The sequence below is a fragment of the Sparus aurata genome, chromosome 23, assembly GCF_900880675.1.
Source record: "Sparus aurata chromosome 23, fSpaAur1.1, whole genome shotgun sequence".
Taxonomy (NCBI): domain Eukaryota; kingdom Metazoa; phylum Chordata; class Actinopteri; order Spariformes; family Sparidae; genus Sparus; species Sparus aurata.
The window spans coordinates 16,318,646-16,343,177 of NC_044209.1; the positions used below are offsets into that span (position 1 = coordinate 16,318,646).

General features: G+C 42.8%; 1 protein-coding gene across 6 annotated transcripts in view; it reads right to left on the minus strand.

Annotated features, from left to right (window-relative positions):
• cep112 (centrosomal protein 112) overlaps positions 1 to 24,532 on the minus strand; it is a 107,324-nt gene that overhangs the window by 54,376 nt on the left and 28,416 nt on the right. For all 6 annotated transcript variants that reach the window (XR_003982748.1, XM_030408351.1, XM_030408352.1 and 3 more), the window contains 7 exons: positions 22,183 to 22,337; positions 21,871 to 22,000; positions 21,666 to 21,758; positions 21,491 to 21,550; positions 20,109 to 20,188; positions 7,685 to 7,820; positions 4,661 to 4,768 (listed from right to left, as the gene is read on the minus strand). Coding sequence is in view for 5 of the 6 variants with exons in the window: in XM_030408351.1 (XP_030264211.1) it covers positions 4,661 to 4,768; positions 7,685 to 7,820; positions 20,109 to 20,188; positions 21,491 to 21,550; positions 21,666 to 21,758; positions 21,871 to 22,000; positions 22,183 to 22,337 (762 nt within the window). In the remaining variant the exon portion in view is untranslated. The remainder of the gene's footprint in view (positions 1 to 4,660; positions 4,769 to 7,684; positions 7,821 to 20,108; positions 20,189 to 21,490; positions 21,551 to 21,665; positions 21,759 to 21,870; positions 22,001 to 22,182; positions 22,338 to 24,532) is intronic.

Here is a 24,532-nt window from a genome sequence, read left to right on the forward strand (position 1 = left end):
CATCTGAAGCAAGTCTGTATCCCAGCACGACCGTGAGCAGAGTCACCTGCTGAGAGGTGAGCCTTGCCAGCTGAGCTCCCAGCCCCAAACTTCCAAGCCATTCCCAGGCTCTGTTCCGTTCCCACTCCCCCATGGCGGGGGGACCAGTGACCCCCACACCATCCCGCCGTGCAGCCCCAGCCGGAGCCTTGAAAGGACAGCAGGGGCCTGGGGCCCATTTGCCTCCCTGCTTTGAAGCTAATCCCCTGCACATTGTGCTTGACGGCACCCTACCTGGCCTGCCAGAGAAGCGGAGATCCACAGCCTCTATGCCTGGTGCCTGTTCTATCCACTGCCCTATCTTCGGTCGTTGCGTTCTATTCAGAGCAGGTGATGAATGAGGGGCTATCTACAGGAAGCCGGAATCCGTCCGCAGGACTGAGAGGAAGGCCACAATAGACACTTCATTTTAGCAGCCAAGAATTTACCCTTCAGTTTTGGGGGAGTTTTGCCAAATGCCCTGTGAAAAGGCGATGGGAGAAATTATAGCTGGATAAAACTGTATTTCATCTCTGTGGCTCAGTTAATGGCATTGCAGGCACACACACAAACACTACACCCTCAAGATACCTCACACGTGCCATTTTTCCAGGACATAACAGAACACCACGGAGCTCCATGAGACAAACACTACGCAGTGTGTGGGCAACATCTTCCACTGGTGATGCCGTGTTGTCTACGGTAAATTCCACAGAAAGACAGATTTGCACCGCCTTCATTTTCCATTCAGAGACATAATGGGTACAAATCAGATCCACGCCAAGAGTACGTTGTCCCACAGGGGTAGTCAGATTCATACAGCAGCACAAGTTGGAGTTGACATATTGACAAACAGGCAACTGCTTCGAAAACTCCCCAGCTGGACATGCGAAACAGAAACTGGGGGAGGACATCGTGGCTTACTGTTCGCTCCTGTTTAGTGTCTCGGGCCATGGGGGGTTTGGAGGAGAGAGGGGATCTGAGGTGAAACGAAAATGAAGAAATGGGCTCGATAGATCCATTGTGAGCAAAACTGCTACAGAAAAAGATGGAGAGGAGATGACAGAGAGCAGACCCAGCATGAGCCTGGTTGTGACATCACGTTGCGCCAGCGTGCAGCGGAGGATGCTGGGTGCTGCGGTTCTTAAAGGGACCGGCGTGGTGTTTATGAGGGAAGACTGAGTCGGTTATAGCACAGCTTGGTGCCACAGATACAGAGTGGGACGGGTGTTACTGCACAGCACGACTCCTGTCAGCCTAGGCTGACATGGTTGTGTGTGTGTGTACATTGCTCGCATTGAGACAGGACAGTGAGGTAATGGGCTTCTTTCAGCCCCAGGGGGTGAAATCTGAAATGTTTGGGAAAGAGGAGAGGGTGGAGGAGAGTAGAACAGAAGCCCTGTCTGGGCTCAGCGGGGGTGAGTGTGAGGGAGGGGAGGGAGAGATGGAAGAAGAAAGACAAACCCCTTGTTCCTCACTGTAGTGGCTGAACTGAGGATGGCCAGTGAGCGGCGCTGAGTATGCAAGTTCATATTTGTGTGTGCACAGTGTGTCCACACATTTGCGTGCCTTTAAACTTCAGTCCCTCATTATATATTGTCCCAATCTAACACCTGAGCGTGGCTGTTGAGATTTTCCCTTAACACTCAAGGTCACAACTCCAAAACCCGCCATTTGACCTCTACTACATCACTCCGACGTCAAGAGGCAGGGCTTTGTCGGGACACCGTGACGTCCAGCTGCCAGGGAGGGTCAGCTGGAAAACAACTCCTTCATACATAGTCCCCTTTTTCAAGTCTCATTGAAGCTGCCCTCGGGCTAATGCTCTTTTGTCAGCAACTGAATGGACAAACTTGACCCCCGCAAACTTGTGACACCGTTCTCTCTGGAGTGGAGGCATACACGCATGCCGGCACGCAAAGTACTTGTGATCTCCCTTGGGTTTGCGTTTAAACACAGAATAGAGAATGTAAAACGGCACAGTAACTCATGAATAATCACACGTCTCCATGTGCATACAGACACATCTCCCCTCTTTTTTTTCCCCCTCCACCCTTCTAACTGTGTAGCTAATGTCACCAGCGTGCATATCAACATGATCGCGAAGACAGGCCCTTCGTCTTTATGTGTTTTAATCTTCAAGACAAAAGCCTTCCTGTTTGTGCTGCAAACCCTATGTAGTTCGCATCATCTGTCAACTGCACCCCCACTCTCTGTAGCAGCAGATCATAATCGTCACTTGAATATTTTCTGCATTGCTTTGATTACTTACCTGTTTTTCACGAGTTGGAACTGATGATTCCTCAGAACAATATACTGTCGTTGGCACTCGAAACACTGATAAATTCTTACAGTTACTGGATAATTATAGGGGGATGAAAATGTCTTTTGGATACACATACAACATGTTTAACAGTTTAAATGGCACGGTTTGCTTTCTATGACAATACGCCCTTGCAGCAAAAATTTTAAAAGGTGCATTTCCCACTTTCTCCAGTTAAACTGCCCAGTTTTCTGTTGGATATTTTTTCCCTTAATATAATGAATGATATGAATAGATGTTATTTAAATCAGATTTTGTGCCATGAACGTCATTATAATTACCAACAAGTGTTCAGCCACGGAACAAATCAATAACGGAGGGCCATTCCTCTACTCCTTGGAAATAACACTGGCCTTTTATCCTCCACTTATCACCATCTACAGCAAATTAAACGCAGTGTAAACTTCATCTGGCCTGGAAAAGAGTGTTAGCATGCTTATTAATCATCAGGTTGAGTTATGCATCATGCTGTTGGATACAGATGGGCAATAGAGATGTTACACTGAATACAGTAGTGCTGTACACTCTTTTCTCTAAAGAAAGAAATAAAGTTGTAGTTTGTAGAACATGGCCAGGATCTAAAGGTATCTTCAGAACAAGCCACAACTGCTACAGTACTTTTTGCTTGCATTACAGTTAATTCAACATGGTTTCATTAGCTGTGGAGCCACTGGCCCTAGAACCCTTAGCATGCAAACTACAGTATACATCTCCTACAGTACATACACATCTTTGACATATTGTCAACAATGCTGTTTTTTCACACTTTGTTAGTTTACTTATTCAATGTTTTAAATTCAAAATTCTGGTCAGATCTTGGACATAGCTTGAGTTAGTTGTTATTTCATGGCAATCCAGGTATATATGAATGCAAATTTCTCTTATTGCATGGTCCAATTAGGTGCCATGCAGGCCAGGTAATATTCAATCACATTGTTTAAGTTTGCCTTTGAGTGCCCTGCCTCCAACAATGAGGCTGGCTACCTCTGATAATATCCATTTCTGTGGTTAATTGAATCTGATGCTCTATAAGAGTTGTCTTCCTATCAGCAGGCCAGATTTCAGTGAGTTGTAAAAATGGTTTCTAGACGCCTAATCGAAGAAGAGTGAGAGAGATGGGATGATAATGGAGCAGTGCGTCTGCTTTGCAGATTGCATTAGTTTTCAATTGGCAACGTTTTACATATTTATTGAGCTGAGATCCGAGCTTAATCTAAAGCATGTCCCTTATCATGAGAAATTAATCATGTGGAACAGATGGGGAGGAATAACAAGACTTTTCCAAATGGGTGTCAGCCCTGTTGGCTGGCTCCAGCAGGGCCAAGTGTTCACTGATAATAGAAAAAAGATAACAATGTGATGATGATGTTGATGATGGAGGCGAGAGATGTTTTCTCCTGGCTACATCTTGAGCAATGAAAATTTGTGCAGATACAGGTAGATTACATAAAGTGCATAGAGTTAGAGGCTGTTCACAGTCGGTATCAACATGCATTCTGAGTGATTTAATCACAAGTGGACAGCTTTAAGTCCGACAGTTTACACCTGGCATTGACATGCATCTCCACGTGTGTCTCAATCTACCACTTGTGATCGTCTCTCAATTCCACGCTCTGTATGCAAATATATCACTGGAACAAATGGATACAACACACAAAAAATGGCTTTAAGTATAATTCTTGCAGAATAGAATAGTTAAGAATGTGTTCTAAACAGTATTTCACACATTTTTTAAGTTTCTCATAACTGAGTAGCGAATCACAAAATAATGAGATTTTTTTAAGGGAGTCTAGGAACTTTCTCCACCTGTGTTAAAGAAGTAGCCAGGATTGGTTACCGTTTACTGTGTTCGTAAAATTTGACATGCTTACCATCAATAAAATGTTGTCTATCAGTTCAAATAGCATGTTCCAACAGCTGTTGGGAGGTAAGAAGCACCTTAGTACTTATTTTGGTCCAGCAGTGTTGCGACAAACTGACAATATAATGCTGAATTTTACAGGAAGGCGAGAATGATTTAGAACTTACTGTAGCTGTTCTTCAAAGTTTGTTAATTTCACGTCACGCAACAACTCTTAAAATCTGGGAGTCTGGGGATCTTGATGACTATTTTTAATGGTTAGTTGAAGTAGACAGCGTTTTCACAAAAATATGCTGCTTACAAAGGGTCATCCACAGCCCAGACAGCATCCAAATGTGATGTGAGTGCTTCGATCTCAAATGCATCTTGGGGGTGTTCACACCGGTACTTAGTGATCAGATCGCTCAGGACACATGTTGATACCAGGTCTGAACAAGCGATTACAGACTCATACAGACCTGCTGCTCGTATTTCTGTCTGAGTGCATCGAGCTGCTGGGAAAACTCTTTGGCCTGGTTCTGCCTGAGGGACTTGGAGCGGATCAGGTCCTCCTCTACCTTCTCCATCTTGAGGCAACAGAAGATAAAACAAAACAAAATTTCAATAATATCTGGAAAATCTGGAATACATTTATGTTGCTGAAAAACCACACACAGCGTCCTACTTCGTCCGAGCGTCCGATCTTGTACTTCAGAAGACTGGACATAATTTTCTGCTCAATATTTTTGCCATTAGTTCTGGTTGGTGCATGCATAATCACAACATAAGTGCAACAAATGCTATACATGCAATTTGCAACATTACACGCTGCTAAAACATTTTCCTATTAATCTGAAATTAATTAATTGCCAGCGGGAAGAAATACTGTATATTCATAATATTATGTGAGATCTCATCGTTATGTTAGTGTTATAAAGCACATCAGAATATTAACCTATTCATCAAAGTATTATATTATAATTAACATTAAATATGTAATACCAGGAGTTCACATCAGGTGCAAGAAAATCAGTGCAACTCAAGAGACGTAGTTAAGGTTAAAACAGTCACAGGTCATCTTTGAGGACTTGGTGTTTTTCTGAAAAAAGGGGATTTGACAACATTTACCTTATTTATCTTCACTCAACTTCCTTGCAGCCTAGCACTTTTCCTATTTTCTGTTCAGGTGACGATAATCAAAACAATTGGAAATGTAATTTACTGAAACGCCTCTGTATCTGGGCTATGCTGTGTGTTAACACTCAGGAAATGCTAAATGTGTTTTGATTAATCCATTTAAAATGCTGAAGCCTCCTTTGAACTGTGCACGCAGCAGAGATTTCATTCCGTATGGTGCGCCTTTTTTTTCCGAACCAAAATAGGGCAGACTCCTTCCTTTAAGTGCAGCCTAAAAGTGGGATGCTGATTTTAAAAACGAGAGAAAGACAGAGAGAGGAAGAGAGAGATGCAGATAATCCATTTAGATATAACACCATCCGCAGACATAGAGAGAGGGAGAAGATGATGGAGGGGAAGGATGGAAGGATAGAGAAAAAAAAGATGAAAAAAAAAAATATATATATATATAAAAAAAAATACTTCTTTTGAAGTACTTTCTGCAACATTAAAGCCTTAGCAGGAGGACGTGATGGAGCGATGCAGACGCGGGTTGGGTAGAGGAAAAGAGGGAGAGAGGATGACAGGGATGCAGAAGAGACTGCTCCCTCTCTCTTGTGGCTTTGATGTGGGCTGAGGATAAAGTCAGATTGGAGATTGGGATGCCAGGGGCTCAATGGGAAAAGAAGGAACGAGCATGAGGCGGAAGGATGAGAACGGGAGAGAAGAGTGGGAGGAAGAAAAAGGAAAATACGGCAACACAGACAATTTTCCAAGCACCTAGTAAAGAAGACATCACTTCCCACCCTGGTTAAAAAAGAAAAAAAAAAAAAAAACACAACACATGTAGCCTTGATTCAAGCAGGCGCACTGAACACTAACCAAAGTTCTGTGTGCGCTGGTACAAAAATGAAACAATATTCAGTGCAGCACCTCCAAACCCCCCCCAAAAAACAGCTACTTTTCTGGTAGATGGTGTGCTTCGCTTAAGGGTCCAAGTGTCTTGAAACATTTTTTTTTTTTTTCTCATGGCATCTTGAAAGGACATCTCAGTCGTTTGGGTTCACATGCAAGCGGCACAATTTAGCTCTTTTGTAAACACGAAAAACATTTTTTTTTTTTATTCAGTGTGAGGGAACAGAGGTTGCTCTGTGTGCCCACAGAACACCCGTGCATAAATTTGACTCCCACACAAACTCTCTCGTTTCCTTACACTACACGTGTCACTCCGATTAGCTGAAAAACTTCACCAATCAGCAACTGAAATGTGCTAATCTCACTGAACACGCAGCCTTTTAAAACATTCAGGACCACAGTCGGCGTTTCCCCGTCAATAGGGCAAACACACACACATTAGAGCCACAAATGCTTAACAAAAATGCCTATAGCCAAACTGACTTGTAAGACAGCGTCAGAAGTTTACTTCGATCGATCGAAGAGCACTCCCAATAAGCAGGAGCCCAGGCAGTGCCGAGCGCTGATCGCGAGGCTGGCTTGACGTACTAATTAGTTTGGCTGCTTACTGCGCGTGATGCGAGCCTGTTCCCACTCAAAAAACCCAACCATCCCACATCACGCCCACTGAGAAGAAGCAAGGTCAACGCGTGGTAGCAGTGAGACGAATGCACCTGTTTAATGAGCATTGTAAATCATTTCATTCATTTGGAACGACTTAATGAGTGAATATGGCCTCGGGATGATGATGTTCTCGGTTCTCACTTATAGATTTTTCGGTATACTGCGCAGCTGAGGGGGAAGCGACGGGGAGGACAGAGACAGACAGAGAAAGACATACGGAGGAATTCAAGCGCAGCCAGTGTGGCGCCATATTGCATCTGTGGTCAGGCTCCGTCTGAGTATGTGTGTTTGCATTGTCCTTGCTGCTGCCTGTCAACCAGCTCACTACTTTTGTGGTAAAGTAAACATGCAAGAGGGTAAAAGTGCACATGTGTGTCTGTGTAAATGCACACAGCACATGCATGACTATCAGAATGCACAGTATGTAGGGACGCACAGTGCTGGATTTTTGCTGGTATCTGACATTTTTCTTCTCATTTTGGCCAATTGCAGATACTTGCACATTTTTTAAAATCCATGTAATTGCAATCTGCTCTCGCTCTTCCACCTCTGTCTCCTGTTTGTTTCGTTAAAAAAAAACTGTATCTTCTGGTTTTGATCGGCTGGCTCACCTGCCATTATGACAATGGATTTGCGGGTGAAAGAAATCAAAAATGCAAGGTGACTTTATAAAACATAGTGCTCATGAAGAAAGTGGATGACACTATAGAAAACAGGTGTCCACTTGTTCTGTCAACAATACATTGTACATTTGTTGCCATGTTTTTATGCACATTGTGTGTATGTGAGTATGTTTGTGTGTATCAGACCTGGAGTTTCATGTCAGTATAGGTCTTCTCAGAGCTAAGCTCCACCTGTTTCTTGAACTGCTCCAGTGCCGTATCTGCCTGCTGGATCTGCTGCCTTTGACTTTCCCTGGCTCTGTCCAGCTGGCTCTCCATCTCCCTTCAAATCAAACACACACAAAGAAATAAATATATGAAGCCATAGAAATGCATTACCCAGACCAGAAATCGAAAATGATGAGTACATTTTATTCTTGTAGAAATTTTTAAACAGTAAAAAAAATGTCTATACACAAGTGCACAATTATCTCCCTGAAATGCAACCTTCTAGTTGATTGTGACATTTTCAATCATTAAAAGTTAGTTGTTATTTTGACTAGAAATTAGAGAAATATACTTAGTAAGATTTATAGAAGAAAACAGAATTCTGGATGTAGAAACGTGTCTCCAAGAAGGAGCTAAACACTGAGCCTGTTTTCTATTATGTACCACATTATAACTGAACAACCAAAAGACAATCTTTTCAGATCCTTTTCATATGGGCATTTATTATTAGTTTGTGATTATGAGGAAAAGTAGAATGAAACAATAGTATACAATTCTACTGTATTCATCAGCTGGAATATATTGGTGTGGGAGTGTTTGTCTTCCACCCAGCTACACTGCTGCCATCGCTGGCAAATGTCAGGTCATGGAGTTGCAGGCTGAGCGGATTGACAGGCACACTAAGAGGGACAGCCTCATACTGAGTGCTGTCAGCGCCCAGCGGAGAGGCCCAGCCACAACATCACATACGGCAATACCAAGCAGCTGTCAGGCCTCACCCACGGAGGATGTGTGTGGGGACAGGAGTGTGTGTGTGCGTGTGTCGGGCTGGATGGAAAGAGGGTAACGATAGAGATGGGAGTGAAGGAAGAGTGTGGAGGTGGTATTTCTGTAAAACCACCTGAGAATCTGCACATTGAAATGTATGGTCATAAAGTGATCACTTCCAAAAATGCTGCACTGATGAGCATCAATACATTTCTGACAAATTAGATCATATTAACTTCTTTTTTTTTTATAAATGATGAGCAAATTGCAGTCAAGCATAATGGCATGATTTGTTTTTGACTTGTACCCAGACTTGGTTATGACCAATCACCTCAACATGTGCTCACATCACATTCATTTAATTAGCTCCGAGGGGTTCTTTATATGATATTCCTATTGGATTTGGAGAGTTAGAAGCTCGCGGGCTCCATTACGTGACCTTTCTTGAAGATGTTGCCGAAATCTAATCAAAACTATGGGGAATATTACACTGACAACTTCCCTGGTAATCTGAGCTCCAGTCGGAGCAGAAATAGCAAGCGCATACCACATTTACACCAAAATTCACGTGTATGTTGTTTTTTTTTTCCCAGATAAACCTGCTGAAAATAGGCAAGTGACTCCCTTCCCATTGCCACTCTTAATAATTAGGAATTAGGCACGTCATTAATTTTCTGGAGGGTTAGGGTTTTTATTCAGTTTTTATTATTCAGTAATCAGTGAGGCCTGGCCTCATCAAATTCAGTGCCTCATATTGCCATGAACCAAGGTGCTATCCCTAGGCAGGCTTCCAGAAGTTTGTTCAAGTTTAGGCTTTAGCAAGGGGAGCCGGGAGCTAAAATGGAGTGTTTCAGCTAGAGGATGAACTGAGGGGCTGCATGACGGGCCTGTATATGATGAATAAGGATTTATTTTTTTTAACTGAATCATCCAAAACTACTCTTGTGGAGTCCCAGAAAAAAATTCAAGTACAGGGCTGAAAAAGAGCAGAGTAATTCCCCTTAAGTTAATGATAATCAATTGTATATGTTTACACGAACATCACATGTTCATACATTATAGTCTGAAAATACACTACACGTTAGAATAATTTAACAAATATCTGCTTCTAACCATAACTCAAGTCAAATACAATAAATGCCTTATGATAAATACTTAATATTATTAAAAATGCCCCACTGAGAGCTACATTGAGGATAACTTTACGAAACTCCGGTGGTAAGATTAAAAATGCATGTTTTTAGGTCGAGCACAAACAAAAACAGGCCATTTCTACCACTCTGAATCACAAAATCATACAAAAATCCCTTTAAGAAAAGTGATCTTTTGGCTCTCCTGTCCCTGATATTCATGAGTGTTTTATGGTAATAATGTCATGGGTGAACCTCCCTGAAAAAACGTGAATGAACTGAGCAGAAGTTCTGATGTGCAACTATTCAACTCCAAACTTCAGCATAAAGTGAAGAAATTTTTCTTGGCAGCAAAGACACAACTGCGAACTTCCAGTTCACTACAGAAGCTCTTGAAACCTTCCAAGACCCTTCTTCTGATTAATGCACAAACATGACAATGTTGGGGAGAGAATATGGCTGGCTCTACATGATTTTTTTCACAGTGTGTGGTGTGTACATTGGTGTGTGTGTGTGTGTGTATGCACGGCAGTGTGTTGTTTCTTCTCACTTGTAAATTAACTCACATTGTATGGATAATTATTCCCTGTGGACAGACAAGCAGTACAAAGAATGGATTTCTGGCCAGTGGGTGAGACTTAAAATCCAATTAGAAGTATAACTATTACACCATTACAACATTACTGTGGGTGGTGGGGGAGGACTGAGATGCTCCACACATTTCAAGCAGCAAGACTGACAAGTGTGTGTGTATTACAATTCATAAAGGATACGCTCCACTAGCACGGTTAGAAAAGCGCAGAAATTAACATAATGAACATGTGCACAGAAATACACACCTATAAGAAAAAAAAATGCTGTACCTGTATAATACAAAATATATACAGTTCAAAAACGTTTAAACCAGTTGGCTGAGCCAGCACCGCTGACAACAACACAGCAGCTGTGCTAGATCCGTTCTTACATGCCAAAATAGCAGTAGGGCAAATTCACAGAATTAAAAGTGGGACTACTGATGAGGCATTTCAGGAGCAGTGTTTTCTGTGGGAGTAAGGAGCATCTACTGGTGCAGACTATGACCTTTTTAACTTTCAGTATCTTTTACATGCATTAGAACAGAAAGAAAACACTGGAGCTAACCATTTGAAATTGGCAATATTACAAGCAATGATGGCGTGATGCTCACAACTTTGTGAAACACCAATTGTATAAAGGATATTACTAAAAGGGCTTGGGAACACTCCATAAAAACGTTGGCGCTAAACACAATTCAAGTGCAAATGACTGCAATTTGGTTTTATTTACATTTTACACAGCTGTCCCAGCATTTTTCCAAATTGGGGCTGTACTACAATAGGGACGGCTTCCCAAAATAATTAGGAATCCAATTGCACTACAGTGACGTAATAATGATTTAGGATCACTTGCGCTTATTTACTTGAACTATATTGTCCTCTCCTGTCATGCAACACTTTGGGGGATATCGAAAAAATAACAGGTGACTCTACACTAATAAAAAAATCGCGTATAACTATAGTCGTCGCAGGCACACACACATACACAAAGTTTGCATTTTTGAAGAGTGATTAATCACTTCCCTTAATCAAAGCAACAACTCTGAAGGCTTATAAAGATAGAGAAATGAATGAAAAAACAGAAACAGAGGAAGACAGAGGAGATAAAAACAGCTAAATGAAAAGCAGGCAATAGAAAAAAAGAAGCAAGAACAGGAGCAGAGGATTGAAAAAGGAATGTGCAAGCTTTCGCTCCTCTTTATAGTGCTCTGTCTCTTTGTAATTTTGGTCTCTCTCATGTCGGACATCAAACGACAAAGAAATTGTTTTTTTTTCTCCTCTCCCAATTTTGTGTACTCTGTAATTATTAATCAGTCTCGTTGCATGACTGCCTTCCGGGCTCAGACAGACACAAAGGATATGTGGAGAGACGAAGATGGAAAAAAGAAAGACAGAGGAAAAGAGAGAGGACGGAAAAGAGGATGTCACAGAAATAGCAAGTTTTTTAAACTTCCAAGGCAGAGCAGAAATGCATTGGGTGTCTGTCTTGCGTGTGTGTGTGTGTGGGGGGGTTGCACACGTGTGTATATGGGTCTTTGTTCAACAGCCACAGTACCAAACTCAGCGTGTGACTGACAACCCTACTCAAGGAATGCACTATGACTAAGTCGGAGCTGGCTGCTGGGCCTATACCTCTGAGGATACACCGAAAAAATTCACTGCACCTAACTTCAAGTGTGAGACAGACTGAAACATATTATGCTCTAAAGCCGAGGAGAGCAGGTGAGCACATGGCAGCTTCGGTGATTCCTCTTAGAATAACTCTGTGTGTGTGTTTCTGTGTGTGTGTGTGGTCACTAGAGCAGTAGACAGCGTGTCACCATCAATAACAGAGCAATGAGGGTGAGATGAGAGGACAGAGGGTGAAAGAAAAAAAATGAATCAGGGAGGCCTGGCAGGGAGAAAACAGAGAGGGTAAGGAAGGAGAGGAGTGCCAGCACCAGGGAGGCCCGTTGGCTTTAAATGGATCTCTGGTCAGAAAAGTGGAAGGAGAGGAGGCTCAAATTAAAGATGTGCCTTCTCTAAAGAGGAAGTCCTCTCATCCCTCGTTCCTAAACGGCTGTTTAAAGGGGAGGAAGAGAGCGGGAGGCGAGGAGAGAGGAGTGTTTGTGCTCGAAAAGGGTGAAAGAGCTTCCGCCATCCAGCCGCCTGGCAGACAGGAGGGGTGCAGGGATGCCGGCGTTTTCCGGACAGCCCCTAACCACATGATGCCACGTGCCGCCTGTGCGTGCACCGCATGCTCCGCATACAGACACAAGGAAGCTGGTGTATATAAACATTTATATACACGTACAGTTAATACAAGAGTACACATTAAAGTTAATGCACAGAGAAAGGACTGTAATTGCTTATGCAAATATTCTTTTCATGTAAGCAGAGTATTTAAGGATTGTATGGGCTGTGATGTGGGTGGAGCAGCGCATGGAAAAGACTGACAAACAGACTAGAATGCATGCTTGCATGTGGATGCCTCTGGTCTCTAGTATAAAAAGACAGAGAGTGAGAGCGTGTCTGTGTGTGTGCGCATCTGCGTCTGTGAGCTCATCCAAACGGAATGATAACGAATCCACAGACACATCAAAGGGGCCTGGAAAAAAAAGAGGGAGCACAAAAAAAAAAAGGGAGAGAAAATGCAAAACTGAAATATTCAGCGCCCTCTGAAGAAAAAATAAAACAGGCTTGGTTTTCATCCGCATCCCCAGAGAAAGAGAAAGGGAGGGAGGGAGACAGAGAGAGAGAGAAAGACAGAAACAGACACAGAATAGGAGACAGACCACAAATAAGTGAACACAACACAGAGACAGCAGAGGGGCGAGAAAATATTAAAGGCGAAGAGAGAAAGAGTTAAAAAGGGAGAGCAGAAAACAGGGAATCGGCAAGCTTGATGGTTTTAAAAACTGCTTTTCAAACGTCGCCTGTCTATAAACAGCATTTCACACCAAGATATGAAACAAAATGGCCACATATGTATAAAGGATGCGTCTTCGTTAGCATTATCTGTCTCCCACAGTATCATCAGGGCACACCAGGGAACAGTTGCCTCACCAGAGTGCTGCTACCAACCTCACATTTGCTTACTCTTAAATTAAGCTTCAATCTCCTGGTACTATGCTATACTGTCAGTATATACACCAGTTCTGTGGATCTTAAGCTGATCATTAGCTACTCTTAGTCTTCATTTTTTGAGTTTTAAACTGTTGGTCTGATAGAGCAAAAAAAAAAAAAAAAAAAAAAGACCTGTGAGGACCTTTTCACTATTTTCTTATATCTTTTAGACCGAACACTTGATCTATTATGAAAATGAATTCAACAGAAGCTCAAGAAAAGCATTAGCTGCAGATCACTGCAAGCTCAAGAAGGGGGGAGACTTAGTGCCTTGCCATGGCCATGGACATTTCAATTCATTTACACAAACTGTCTCCCTTTGAAGCCTGTGCACTGCCATCCACACTGGGGATGAAACCAGCGACTTTCCTTCAAGCTAGTTGGTGCGTCAAAGCCAAACCCAACACCCTATGGAGAGAGAAGAGGATGAAGAGGAATCTGGTGCAGCCCAGGCTGACAGTACCACTATGTGGGTGGATAAACATGTGGGTGGGACAGAACATAACGACACACTAGATGTTTGTCTTCTCATACTTCAAAAAAAGCTCTGGAGTTCTTCAGAGTTATTAAATATTTCTATACAGCTCTTTTCTGCTTTGGTGGAGCTGAGATGTGTCGAAGTTAAGGGCATTATGTATTCTTTGTATACATGCAACTCAAACAGTGCCTAAAGCAAAGAAAAGCAAAAATGCACCAGATGGTGTGATGTTATTATAAAAAAAATGCTTGGAGTTGAAGAAGAAGAGGAAGAAAAAAGAAGAGGAGACGTTTTACTCATGACATGATTTTGAACAGGGATTTTCCTGCTTCTCTGTGCATTTAGATGCTATTTGGCTTCATGAATTATGCAGACTACAGCATAATATGCTAAATCAACTTGGCATGAGTCCCTAAAGTCAATATACAGTATTTACATATCCAGAACATTATGCAATGGAAGCCGGAAGGTTTTCAATGAAACAAGGAAAGCCCTAAAGACTATCTATCCACATTCAGTCACTTCCATTGCATGAAATAGCTTGCGTCTGCTTTGGTAATTATTCACACTGTCAGTGTGCATTTGTAAGTGAGCTAACTTAATGTAAGAAAGTCAAATAAGGTTATATGTGTTAATAACGCAGGCAAGGCGAGGCATTTAACATCATTACACCATGAACATGTCATGATATCAATCAGGGGCACATATTACGTGATTTAAGTGATATGAGCATAGTGCGATGATCAGATATGACAAATTATAGCTAAATGCCAGGATGACTATTAATTTCTTCTTCCAGATTAGAAACTTATTATCTGCCTCATTATCTATTCACTTAATTTAGTATCAGGAGGACAGAAAGAACCACTGCTCTATTAGACATTCCTGCAGTGATAACAGAGGCTAGCACTGCACCCAATACTACAACAAATAGCTTTTCTAGTTGATACATTAATTATCTTTTTCCATTGGAATTGCATTTATGTTTCCATGTCTGCTACAGGACCCCGTTAAAGGGGCACTATGTAGTTTTGGTTATTCATTTTAATATTTACAATATTAATGAGGTAATAATACAAAGAAACTTTATCTTTTCCATAACTGAATAAACAAGTTGTTCTTAGAGGAATATAAGGTCCCCAAAACACTGTTTGAAGCTAGAAAGGAGGCAGGGTCCGTGGTATCGAACAGGCGCTTAACCCATCTCCAACAATGCCTTGCAATGCAGCTGCCATGGGAGTAAATATCGAGCCCTCAGTGAAGCTTTTTAATATTCAGGATCCATACCTCCACCTGCTCCTGCACCTCAGTGCTAACTGGGCCTCCGCTCGGCCGCCTCTGGTCCCTCTCCGGACAACCACCACCACCACCACCACCACCACCACCCTTGCTTCCCTCCATCCCTCCTGTCATGGGAGAGGAATGCTGATAAAGATAAGACCACTTCAAAAGGCAGGCGTGCACACACACACACACACACACACACACACACACACACACACACACACACACACACACACACGCACGCACACACAGACACAGCTGTGCATGCACACATGCAAAATAACATGAAAAACGATACTGGATGCATCCTTCACCTTTTAGAGGAGAGGGGGACTATCTCATGCGAGCATGTGGGCATGCAGGCACAAACAAAAAGTGACACACACACTATTTAAAACCCTGCCAACAAATCTGTTTTTACGTCTCAAGCGCTGATTACAAAAGCGTGGTGTAGAGTCGTGAGGAAGTGAAACGACAGTGGAGAGAGAAAATTCAACTTTTGGTGTAAATTCGCCACATCCTGCTCATGACAGTGTGAGTGCGTGCGCAGGTTTGGACACACTTTCCCTCCAGCTGCCGCTCAAAACCATAAACGATCAAACTGAGCAGAAGTTACACAGCCAGAGTTGCGACAACCCTGCGCCACAACCTTTGCAGGCATGTGGTTTTGATAAAGCCGGTTGGGTGCCAAGTGGCAGGAAGGGGGACTGGAATTGTATGGGAGGGAGAGCTAGGGGGAGGGCAAAAAAAAAAGGGACACAGCGTAATCTAGAAATAGACCAGCTGTTTTTTTCCTTTTCCCTACATTAAACATTCAGGTGATTTTCTGATGTTTTTAAATTGTGATTTGGAGGTCACTGCTGCAAAGGCGGGCAAGCTGTTCCCAAGATGAGCCACCCCCCACTCTCCTTTTTTCTACCCCTCTGTGGTGCATCTCTCCATCTCTATGCTAATGCCCTGTAATGATCTGAGGCGCATCGGGATGAAAGAAAAGGAGAGAAACTTGTTCTCCGCACGGCTTTGTAGTGCTTTCTGTTGTTGTTGCTATAGTAACGCAGAACTCAAATTGACACAGCAATGCGTATTTGCATGGCAGGACGGTGATTTTTCGTTTTCTTGCTGGAAAGAAAGAGTGGGCGAGAAGCGTGGAGAGACATCAGCTATATATATGTTACATATGAACAACGATAATCCGAACTGCCAACGCAGTCATCATCGGTTGACGTCTTACTTAAACATAGAGGAAATAAAATATCAGAGCGTAGGAACTGTTATCAGTAGCTCTGTGTTGATCTCTTAATATATCTTAAAGATAGATTGTGGAAGTCAACAAACAGATAATACACATCATAACACAGTGCACATACCACGCAGGATCTGGAACATGGCTGGCATGTTTAGCAGTTCTACTTGTTTAATTTCATCATCCATCCTCCGGTCTTCACACTCACACACACTCACACACACACACACACACACACACACACACACACACACACACACACACCTGCGTGCGGTCTTGCTTTGACTTTGAAGTTCTCCTGGATCGCCTTTAAAGGCCCTCAGTGTTGCCACGACAGCAGGCAGGTAACAGACACCAGACTGCTTAGTGTGTGTGTGCGTGCGCAAGTGTGTGCATGCGCATGTGTGTGCAGCGCCTGAGTACTTAATTAGCTAAGAGCCCGATGGGCCACTTGCCGTTTCTCAGTGTTTAACACTAAACGAGGGAATGACTGGCTCGTTACTGATACTAACAACAAGGATAATTTATGCACAAACGGATCTGTCTGCTGCGTTTAAGCTTGTCCTCTGTTGCCGGGCTGACAATGACAAGCACGAAACAATAAGCAGGCACAACCGTCAATGTCCCTTTGCGATCTTTACTCTGAATACTAAACACCACCAAACTGCAAAAACTTGTTTTCATGTTGTTTCAAAGACGGAAACACAAAGGAACTGTAATAATTACTGCGTCCTACAGGTTAATACAATTTCTGAATCACGGGAAAAATGTTTCCTTGTTTTTAGAGGCCATTTAAAAAGTCTTGGCAATGACACAAAGCGCCTTGAGCCATTGATGAGGACCCAAGGAAAAAAACAAAAAAAAAAAGCAAATGCAGCCACTCTCAACTATTCTATCTAATCCACTGCCTCTGGGATGCTCTCATATTGTGACAAACAGTTGAACGCGTCTCAAATGGGGTGATGGCACTGCAACCGGCCTTGGCTTTGTATGATTGGAGCTGGAGCTGAGGTTGTTGAATGGGCGCTGCGTCCAATTGTGCAGAACATACTATAGTTCCTCCAGGGAAAGTGTAATCTGCTTGTGACAAAGTAATGTGGTCCAGTATGGGATTAATTACCATGTGGAATGTACTGACCGGCTGACTGGTTGGTTGGCTCTTGAAGTCTACGCTCTCAGCAGCGCGCGTAATTCTGGAGGGAGTTACAGAGCTAAAGTGTAAGAGTAGGAAGTCGCAAAGGGAGGTAATTATTACACAAACTTAGCTCTCTGCCAATTAGAGTTACAAACTATAGGAAGTGCAAGAGATGGGTTCAAAATTAATAGAATTATCATCTGAAACATTACTTTTACTCTGTTTACGATCACATAAGCCATGACTCCCGTTAACATGATAACGTTCCAACCCATGACTACTCAGTAGTACATTACTACATAACTACTCAGTGCTCATGGGTAGAACAACAGCCATCTTCAAACTTGACCTTCATTTTGATCAGTGGGGGGGCACTACTTTCGGCCCCCTCATTCAAATCATACTTGGAGGCAAGGCCTTCATTACGATCTCAGCTACAGACCTGTAAAGTTTCAAGTCTGTATCTTTCAGTGCTGGTAACAAAAGATGTCGACAGACGGACAGACAAGGTGTAAACAATAACAGCTACTCTGGAGTGGACATAAATGACTGGAACTGGGTTAAAGTGATCTGCCACTTTAACAAATATGGCCAAGAGTTGTAACATTGGGGGAACACTGACCATTTTTCTTACTTCCTACCTGCCTAATTCCGGTCGCCTTGGACCACTCCCATTTTCAAACTTGACCTTAATTTTTACTTCAATTACACAACTTGAAAGTTTCAGCTTGGACGATTGTGACTCTATCCCACTGACAAAAAACTGTCTATGGATAGACAAACATATAAACACCTGTCAAAATACCTGAAACGGCTTCTGTGCTGCTTCACACTACAAACAGTGTTTCCAGGACCACATTATGCCATGATGACACACACATACACAGACTCACAAACTGAAAACATTACCAGCCGACGCTGTCGAGGCTGGTAAACATTAATTATTAATGGCTGCAGTCTGCCATTTCCGGGTCCCTGATATTTTGCATACTGGCTCGCCAGAATGTCTTACTGGGAAAATGAATAAAAATGATCCCTTGACACTAGCATCAGGTTCACTTTTGCTTTTTCTGCTGTGACAAACCAAGACTAAGCTAAAGTCTCATTAAATGATAATTTGTGACAAACAGTGACATTTTCAAACCAAAAAAACTGTGTGCTGAAAGGTGCTAAAACATGTCTGAGGGTTCTGATTATGACCAATCCCTTTAATTTTACATGGTAGTCCTTTCCACAATTGTGCAGAAATTAGAGTAACATTCACATATTTGAATGCATAACATGCGTAACAACTGACTTTTCTTTATGACATCTTACATCTACAGTCACATGACATTTCTCCATATTGTGATCAGTTTATTAGTGTAGAGACTATTCGATCTACAGTAAGATTTGGTTTTCCTCAAGACAACACAAATGCCTATCACACGTGAAGCTCTGAAACAACTTCTCAACACAGCTTCCAGGCTCTCAACTCTAACTGTACTCCTCACAGTTATAAAAAAAGATCAAAGAGATTGTGCAAGGGTTGGCTTGTTAAAGCCAAACTCCACCTTAAATCAGAATTCATACACACTGTTGGTATGATCAAAGACTCAAGTCTGCAGACATAAACAACTCTCTAATAAAGTTTGAAACCACAAAGTCAAGGCTCAAATGTGTGATACTAATAATTGTGGGATAAATGCTCCACTAGCTGTTGGAAATGTCATGACTAAAGGGGGCAATGTCAGTACAAACACTAATAAAGCAGGAAATGTGTCCATAACCTGTCAAATAACCCCAGGCACCATCACCGCGTTTGAGGTTTGATGATATTCTGAGAGGCTTTGTGCACTACTTCGCACACATATTCCAGTGTTATTGTATCTGTACGGTTCATTGCTCCAGCTCTCGTTTCATGTCAACTTCACCCATTTGCAAAACACACGCACATTTACACACACTGGCTGACATGCTGATGGTGTGCCTTGGACCAGTATGTCAAACACTCACAAAGGAGGAGGACCACACACACGCGCGTGCATACACACACACGTGCGCACACACAAAAATGCACACACAGAGAAGATTAACATTACAGGCTGTTATTGATAAATTGAGCTTTCTCAATGAAATAACTATTACAGAGAAAAACAAATCTATCATCTGTAGGCTAACCTAGGTGTAAAATGGCACTAGAAAGTTGAAAATCTGTGTTTATCGCAGAAAAAGCAGTATTACTTATTATTTAATGTTCATTTGTATGTAGCATAACCTTTCACACACTACAGCATTTACAGCCAAAGCTTATCTGCAATTGTCCCTGGATGGGCATTTAATGTGTCTTTCTTTCAACTGCTTCCAAAACAAACGCTTTCACGACGCTTTTACCCGGGGTCCCCATCCTGCAGTGAGCAGGCCGCTATAGCACTTCACTAGCACACACTATCTTTATGACAGGAGGCAGTGGGTCTCATACTGCTTTTGTCCAAAGGGGCCCCCAGAATGAACAAAAAATTAAAGTGCCTTGTAGCTGCTTTAATAACCAACCAATTAGACCAACAGTTTTATAAATACAGCTTGAAGGAGTGTTCTAAATTACAGCATTTGTTATACTAATGCTGTGTGCCAACTCAGATGTAACACTGATATTAGTGCTTGACACAACAAATAACACTTTTGTTTTGGTCTTTGCCATTGTACCTGAGTGCATCTTCGAGTTTGGCTATCTTCCTCTTGGCTTCTGTTCGATCTTTTTCTGCTTCGCTGTGGATGGCCAAAACCTGAGGGAGAGACAGAGGTGTATAGAGAGGGAGAGATACGTGGAGAGAGAGAGAGAGAGAGAGAGAGAGAGAGAGAGAGAGAGAGAGAGAGAGAGAGAGAGAGAGAGACAGAGAGAGAGAGAGAGAGAGAGAGAGAGAGAGAGAGAGAGAGAGAGAGAGAGAGTGTAAGTGAGTGCAACAGCAGACACCATCAAACATCACTCAACAAAGCTCTCCTGCCTATGACCTTGTGCATCTGGTCTCGTCGCTTTTCTCCATCACCCCATCAAAAGTACCATCTGAGCATATCTGCCTGCACAGAGGGCCTCTCACTCTGGATCTATGGCAGCCATATGGGCCTTTTCTTATGTCCAGATACCGTACCCTGGCCTCTTTTATGTGTTTCATTTACTACTCCTGAAGAGTGGAAAAGGGAATCTTTGCCAGGGAAACAAAATGGAAAATGAATGACTGACTCCGCTTTCTTTCATTGTTTTCATCTAGTGTCACCTTGCAGAGGGAAGAAGGAAAAAAAAAACAAAAAACAACACAGGTGGATAACAGGGACAGCAACAAAATCAGACCGTTTGAGGAAAACACAAAGACATCAAACTGCTTTTCTTTTAGAGAGAGGTGCTTAATTTAAATTCTCCCTGACCCTGAATGAAGTGCACAGAGGCCTGCTAAGTTCTTGCAGGTGTATCAGCCGGAGGGGCCCCCCATCAATGCCAGCCTGCCACCAGCACTCATATTATAAGTGTCGCACTTTGAAGATGACCCAGGTGCAGCAGGTCTTTAAAATCTGATTTTCACCTGAGCAGTCTGGCCTGCGCTGGTCTGGTCCGGCTCAGATCATTAACAATGTTCTCCTCACTTTATGGTTTACGGCTGCTCTGTGGCTTTGAAGAGGGGCTCTCAAAAGTAAAGACCAGAGTAAAGGGGCAATTAAGTGTACACCTCGGCACAGTGATGGAAAAATGTCCCTTTTGAATTTCTTCTTTTGCTGAGTGACTCCACAAGTAAATCCTGATTTGCTTATATTTCTCAATCTCAACTCTCTTAGCCTAATAACGCTTATGCTAAATTACAAATCCTCCTCTTTCTTCTCCGTCCAGCTCTACATCTACCTGTTAATCGCAGCTCTGATTTTACGAGACCAGACATAAAATCTGAAAGTAAGGAATACGAAAAGGAATACGTGACTCTGGGCTTTGATCTCCACTTGACCGGAATAACTTTGTCCAGGGCTTTTTAATGCAACAACACAGGCTATGGAGATCGGTGGATCAGTTTTCATGAAGGAGCAGTAAGTACACACGCTACCTTCTTCTCACAGTTGATCTGCAGTTCATCTTTTTCCTGTTGAAACTTTATCCCTTGATCCTGAAAGAAAGCAGAAATGATACGTGGAAACATCACACAAGGGCGAGACAGCTGTACCTTGAAGCGTTTCCATAGCTGGCATACATACAGTAACAGCCCACCGCCTAAATCATACCCTAACTTCCTGGTGTCTCCGATGTTCTATGTCCAGGAGCTGCTGCTTGAACTGAGCTACAGTTTTCTCAAAGTCCTCCATCACCTCAGAGGCCTGAAGGAGAAAAACAAGGAGGAAATTGGGGAAAAAAATACAGTTTGGGATTTTGCATTAATCAAAAAGTACATTTAGCAGGCTGGTAGGCAGAGCCATGTCTTGTGTTGACCTTTGCAGCAGACAGTGCGTGTTCCTGATGTAAGTGGCTCATGTCAGCTTCGTGTTTGGCCTGGAGCTTCTGCACAGTCTGCTCGTGCTGCTCACGCTGCTGATCCTTCTCCTTCTGCAGAATCGTATTTCTGTGGACAGTTTAGAGCATGACAGGGAGGTTAATACATACGCTGACTTGTTCCTTTTCAAAACAATTACACTTTTGCTATCGATAGCTGCTGATTCCTTAAGACCTCAAGCAAGTTAGAAGAAATATCGCTCTTTCCACACTCCTTTCACATTTCTCCATTGCTTCTTATTTTACACACACCGTCTGTTGGCCTCCTGCAGTTCGGCAACGATGGATGCAATGTGGATCTCCAACTGGGCCTTCTCCTGTGTCACCTTCTGGCGCAGCGCGTTGCCCTTCTCCACCTCCACCGATAGATGTTTCACCCGCATCTCCAGCTCGCGCACTGTTTGCTCCTGAACCGCAAGCATACACAGACACCACTAAACCAAACAGCTTGAACCACTAAAGGGCACCAGTCAGAGAAAGATGTCATGGGTCAGAGGACTGTGTGCGCCCGCGGTGAGGTCAGACACAGAAACCAGAATCCTAGTATTAAAGAATGTGGCGAACAATGTAGCTCACCGCCTCTCTGACTTGATCCTGTTCCATAATATACACATTTAAAATGATTTTGCTAAATATCTCATTTAAACCATAAATTCTTATAAGTTTATAGGCATTTCCTGCTGACCTTTTTTTGTACTTATGATGAAGTCTAAAGCGAAGGCTGGACTTGAAATAGACTGTTTTGCACTGGTATTCTCTGAAGATGTGTGAGTAATCAAAAACAAAAACATCTTAGCTATACAAACTGTAGCAAAGGTCAAACTAGCAGAAAAAGCCTCTGGATGCTGCACAGGGAAAGATCTTATCATGTCAAAATATTTCCGACTGTATTGTTCATCCAGTCTACAAAAGCTCAACTGCAGTTGTTTCTGAAGTTGAATTGTGTGCCTTCGAAACATTTTCTAGAGCTGTAAAACCTCCAGCCACTGTTTCGCCTTGTTTCCCCAGCTCTGACATTAGGATCAACACGTGGCAAAACAGGCAATACAGGGTCAATACTTTCATGTTTCAAACCTTGGTATTCTCGTATAAATAGCTGTATATTCATAACCTACCTCCAAATGTGAACACACTGTTGAGTGACAAGTTTCAACTAATGTTCTACATAATTAAATAGATTTAGAAAATTTTAATGAACAGGAAAACTCAACTGTGCACCTTTATTTCATTGTCTTTCTATAAAGACAATGATCAAAGTCCAGCTGATGCAGACAGCTTCTTCCGGCACCCATTTGATGAAAAGAAACGTCCCCCCCCCCACACACACACATCGTGTGCATGTGTGTCGTTTTGTGTGTGCGTGTGTGGTTGTGACAGCGTGGAATGCAGTGCGGGCAGGCTGATAAAGGCGATGAAGGGGCGTTGATTAAAGATGGAGCGTGCTAGTCCATCTAGACGATGACAGAGGCTGGCGATGACAGGAGGTGGAATGATGGCAGAGGAGGGAGCGGCGTGTTTGAAAAAGAGTACGAGAGCAGCGCCCGGCGAGCCTGGTGAGAGAGATTTTTGTCTTTGTGTTAGCAGTGTAGGGTGCTAAGAAAGGGAACAAGGGGTCTGTGTTTTGCTGGGACGCGTGCTGACACTTAGCTCTCTGGCAGGAGATGAGAAGAAGCACCTCTCAATGCTGAGGCTGGACTGGGCACACCTGGACATACTCAGACGGGGGAGCAAATTACATCCCCTAATTAGGTGTTTTAGATGGAGAATTACAAGGTGTGAAGTGCAGACTACATAAGGCACATTATGAGCTTCTCTCCCTGTCAGAGATTCAAAAGTGATAAAAGTCTTTGAAGATGGGAAAATAAAGTGTCATTTGTCATTTTTAAAAAAGTCATACGGAGTGATGGATGATCTTTCACAGTTTAAAGCCAGAGAGTCGAAGACAGCCTGCAAAACTCATCTCCTGAGGCTTGTCAGACTGTGTATATGCATGCATGTTGTGTTTCAAACTTTAGTGCTGGCGGACAAGCTGCAAGTGGAGGAGAAAGTCTGACAGAAGATTTAAGAAAGGCAGGCAGAGTAAACTGTAGACTTGTGGAACAGGTGTCAGACAAATACCCCTGCAGGTTTGTTACCCTTGTTTTACTATAACTATTACTGAGGGTAGACAGATGTGTTTTTTGTACGGCTGCTCGTACTACACAACACAGTTACACCAAATAAAATCATTACCACACCACTGACAGGTGAAACGAACATTGATCATCTTGTTACATTGTTCTGAATGGAAAACCTTGTGTTCTTTCCATTCTTGTGGATTCTACTTCGACATGCACCAAAGCTATCTTTCATGGCACTTCATGATGGCTGTAGCCCATGACAAAGAGCTCAAGGCATCAATCTGGCAAAAAGTTACATAAAAAGTCCAGTCCATGGAGGCGCTGATGTTGATCGTACCTGGCTAGGACCCATTGAGGCATGGACACTTGACCTCTGGGTGTTGCCCGTGGTATCCAGGGCACTAAGGCATTGGGAGGGGACCCTTTGAATCCTGAGCTCTTTGTCATGTTCCCAGGGCCATTCCTGATCAGCTTTTACGCTA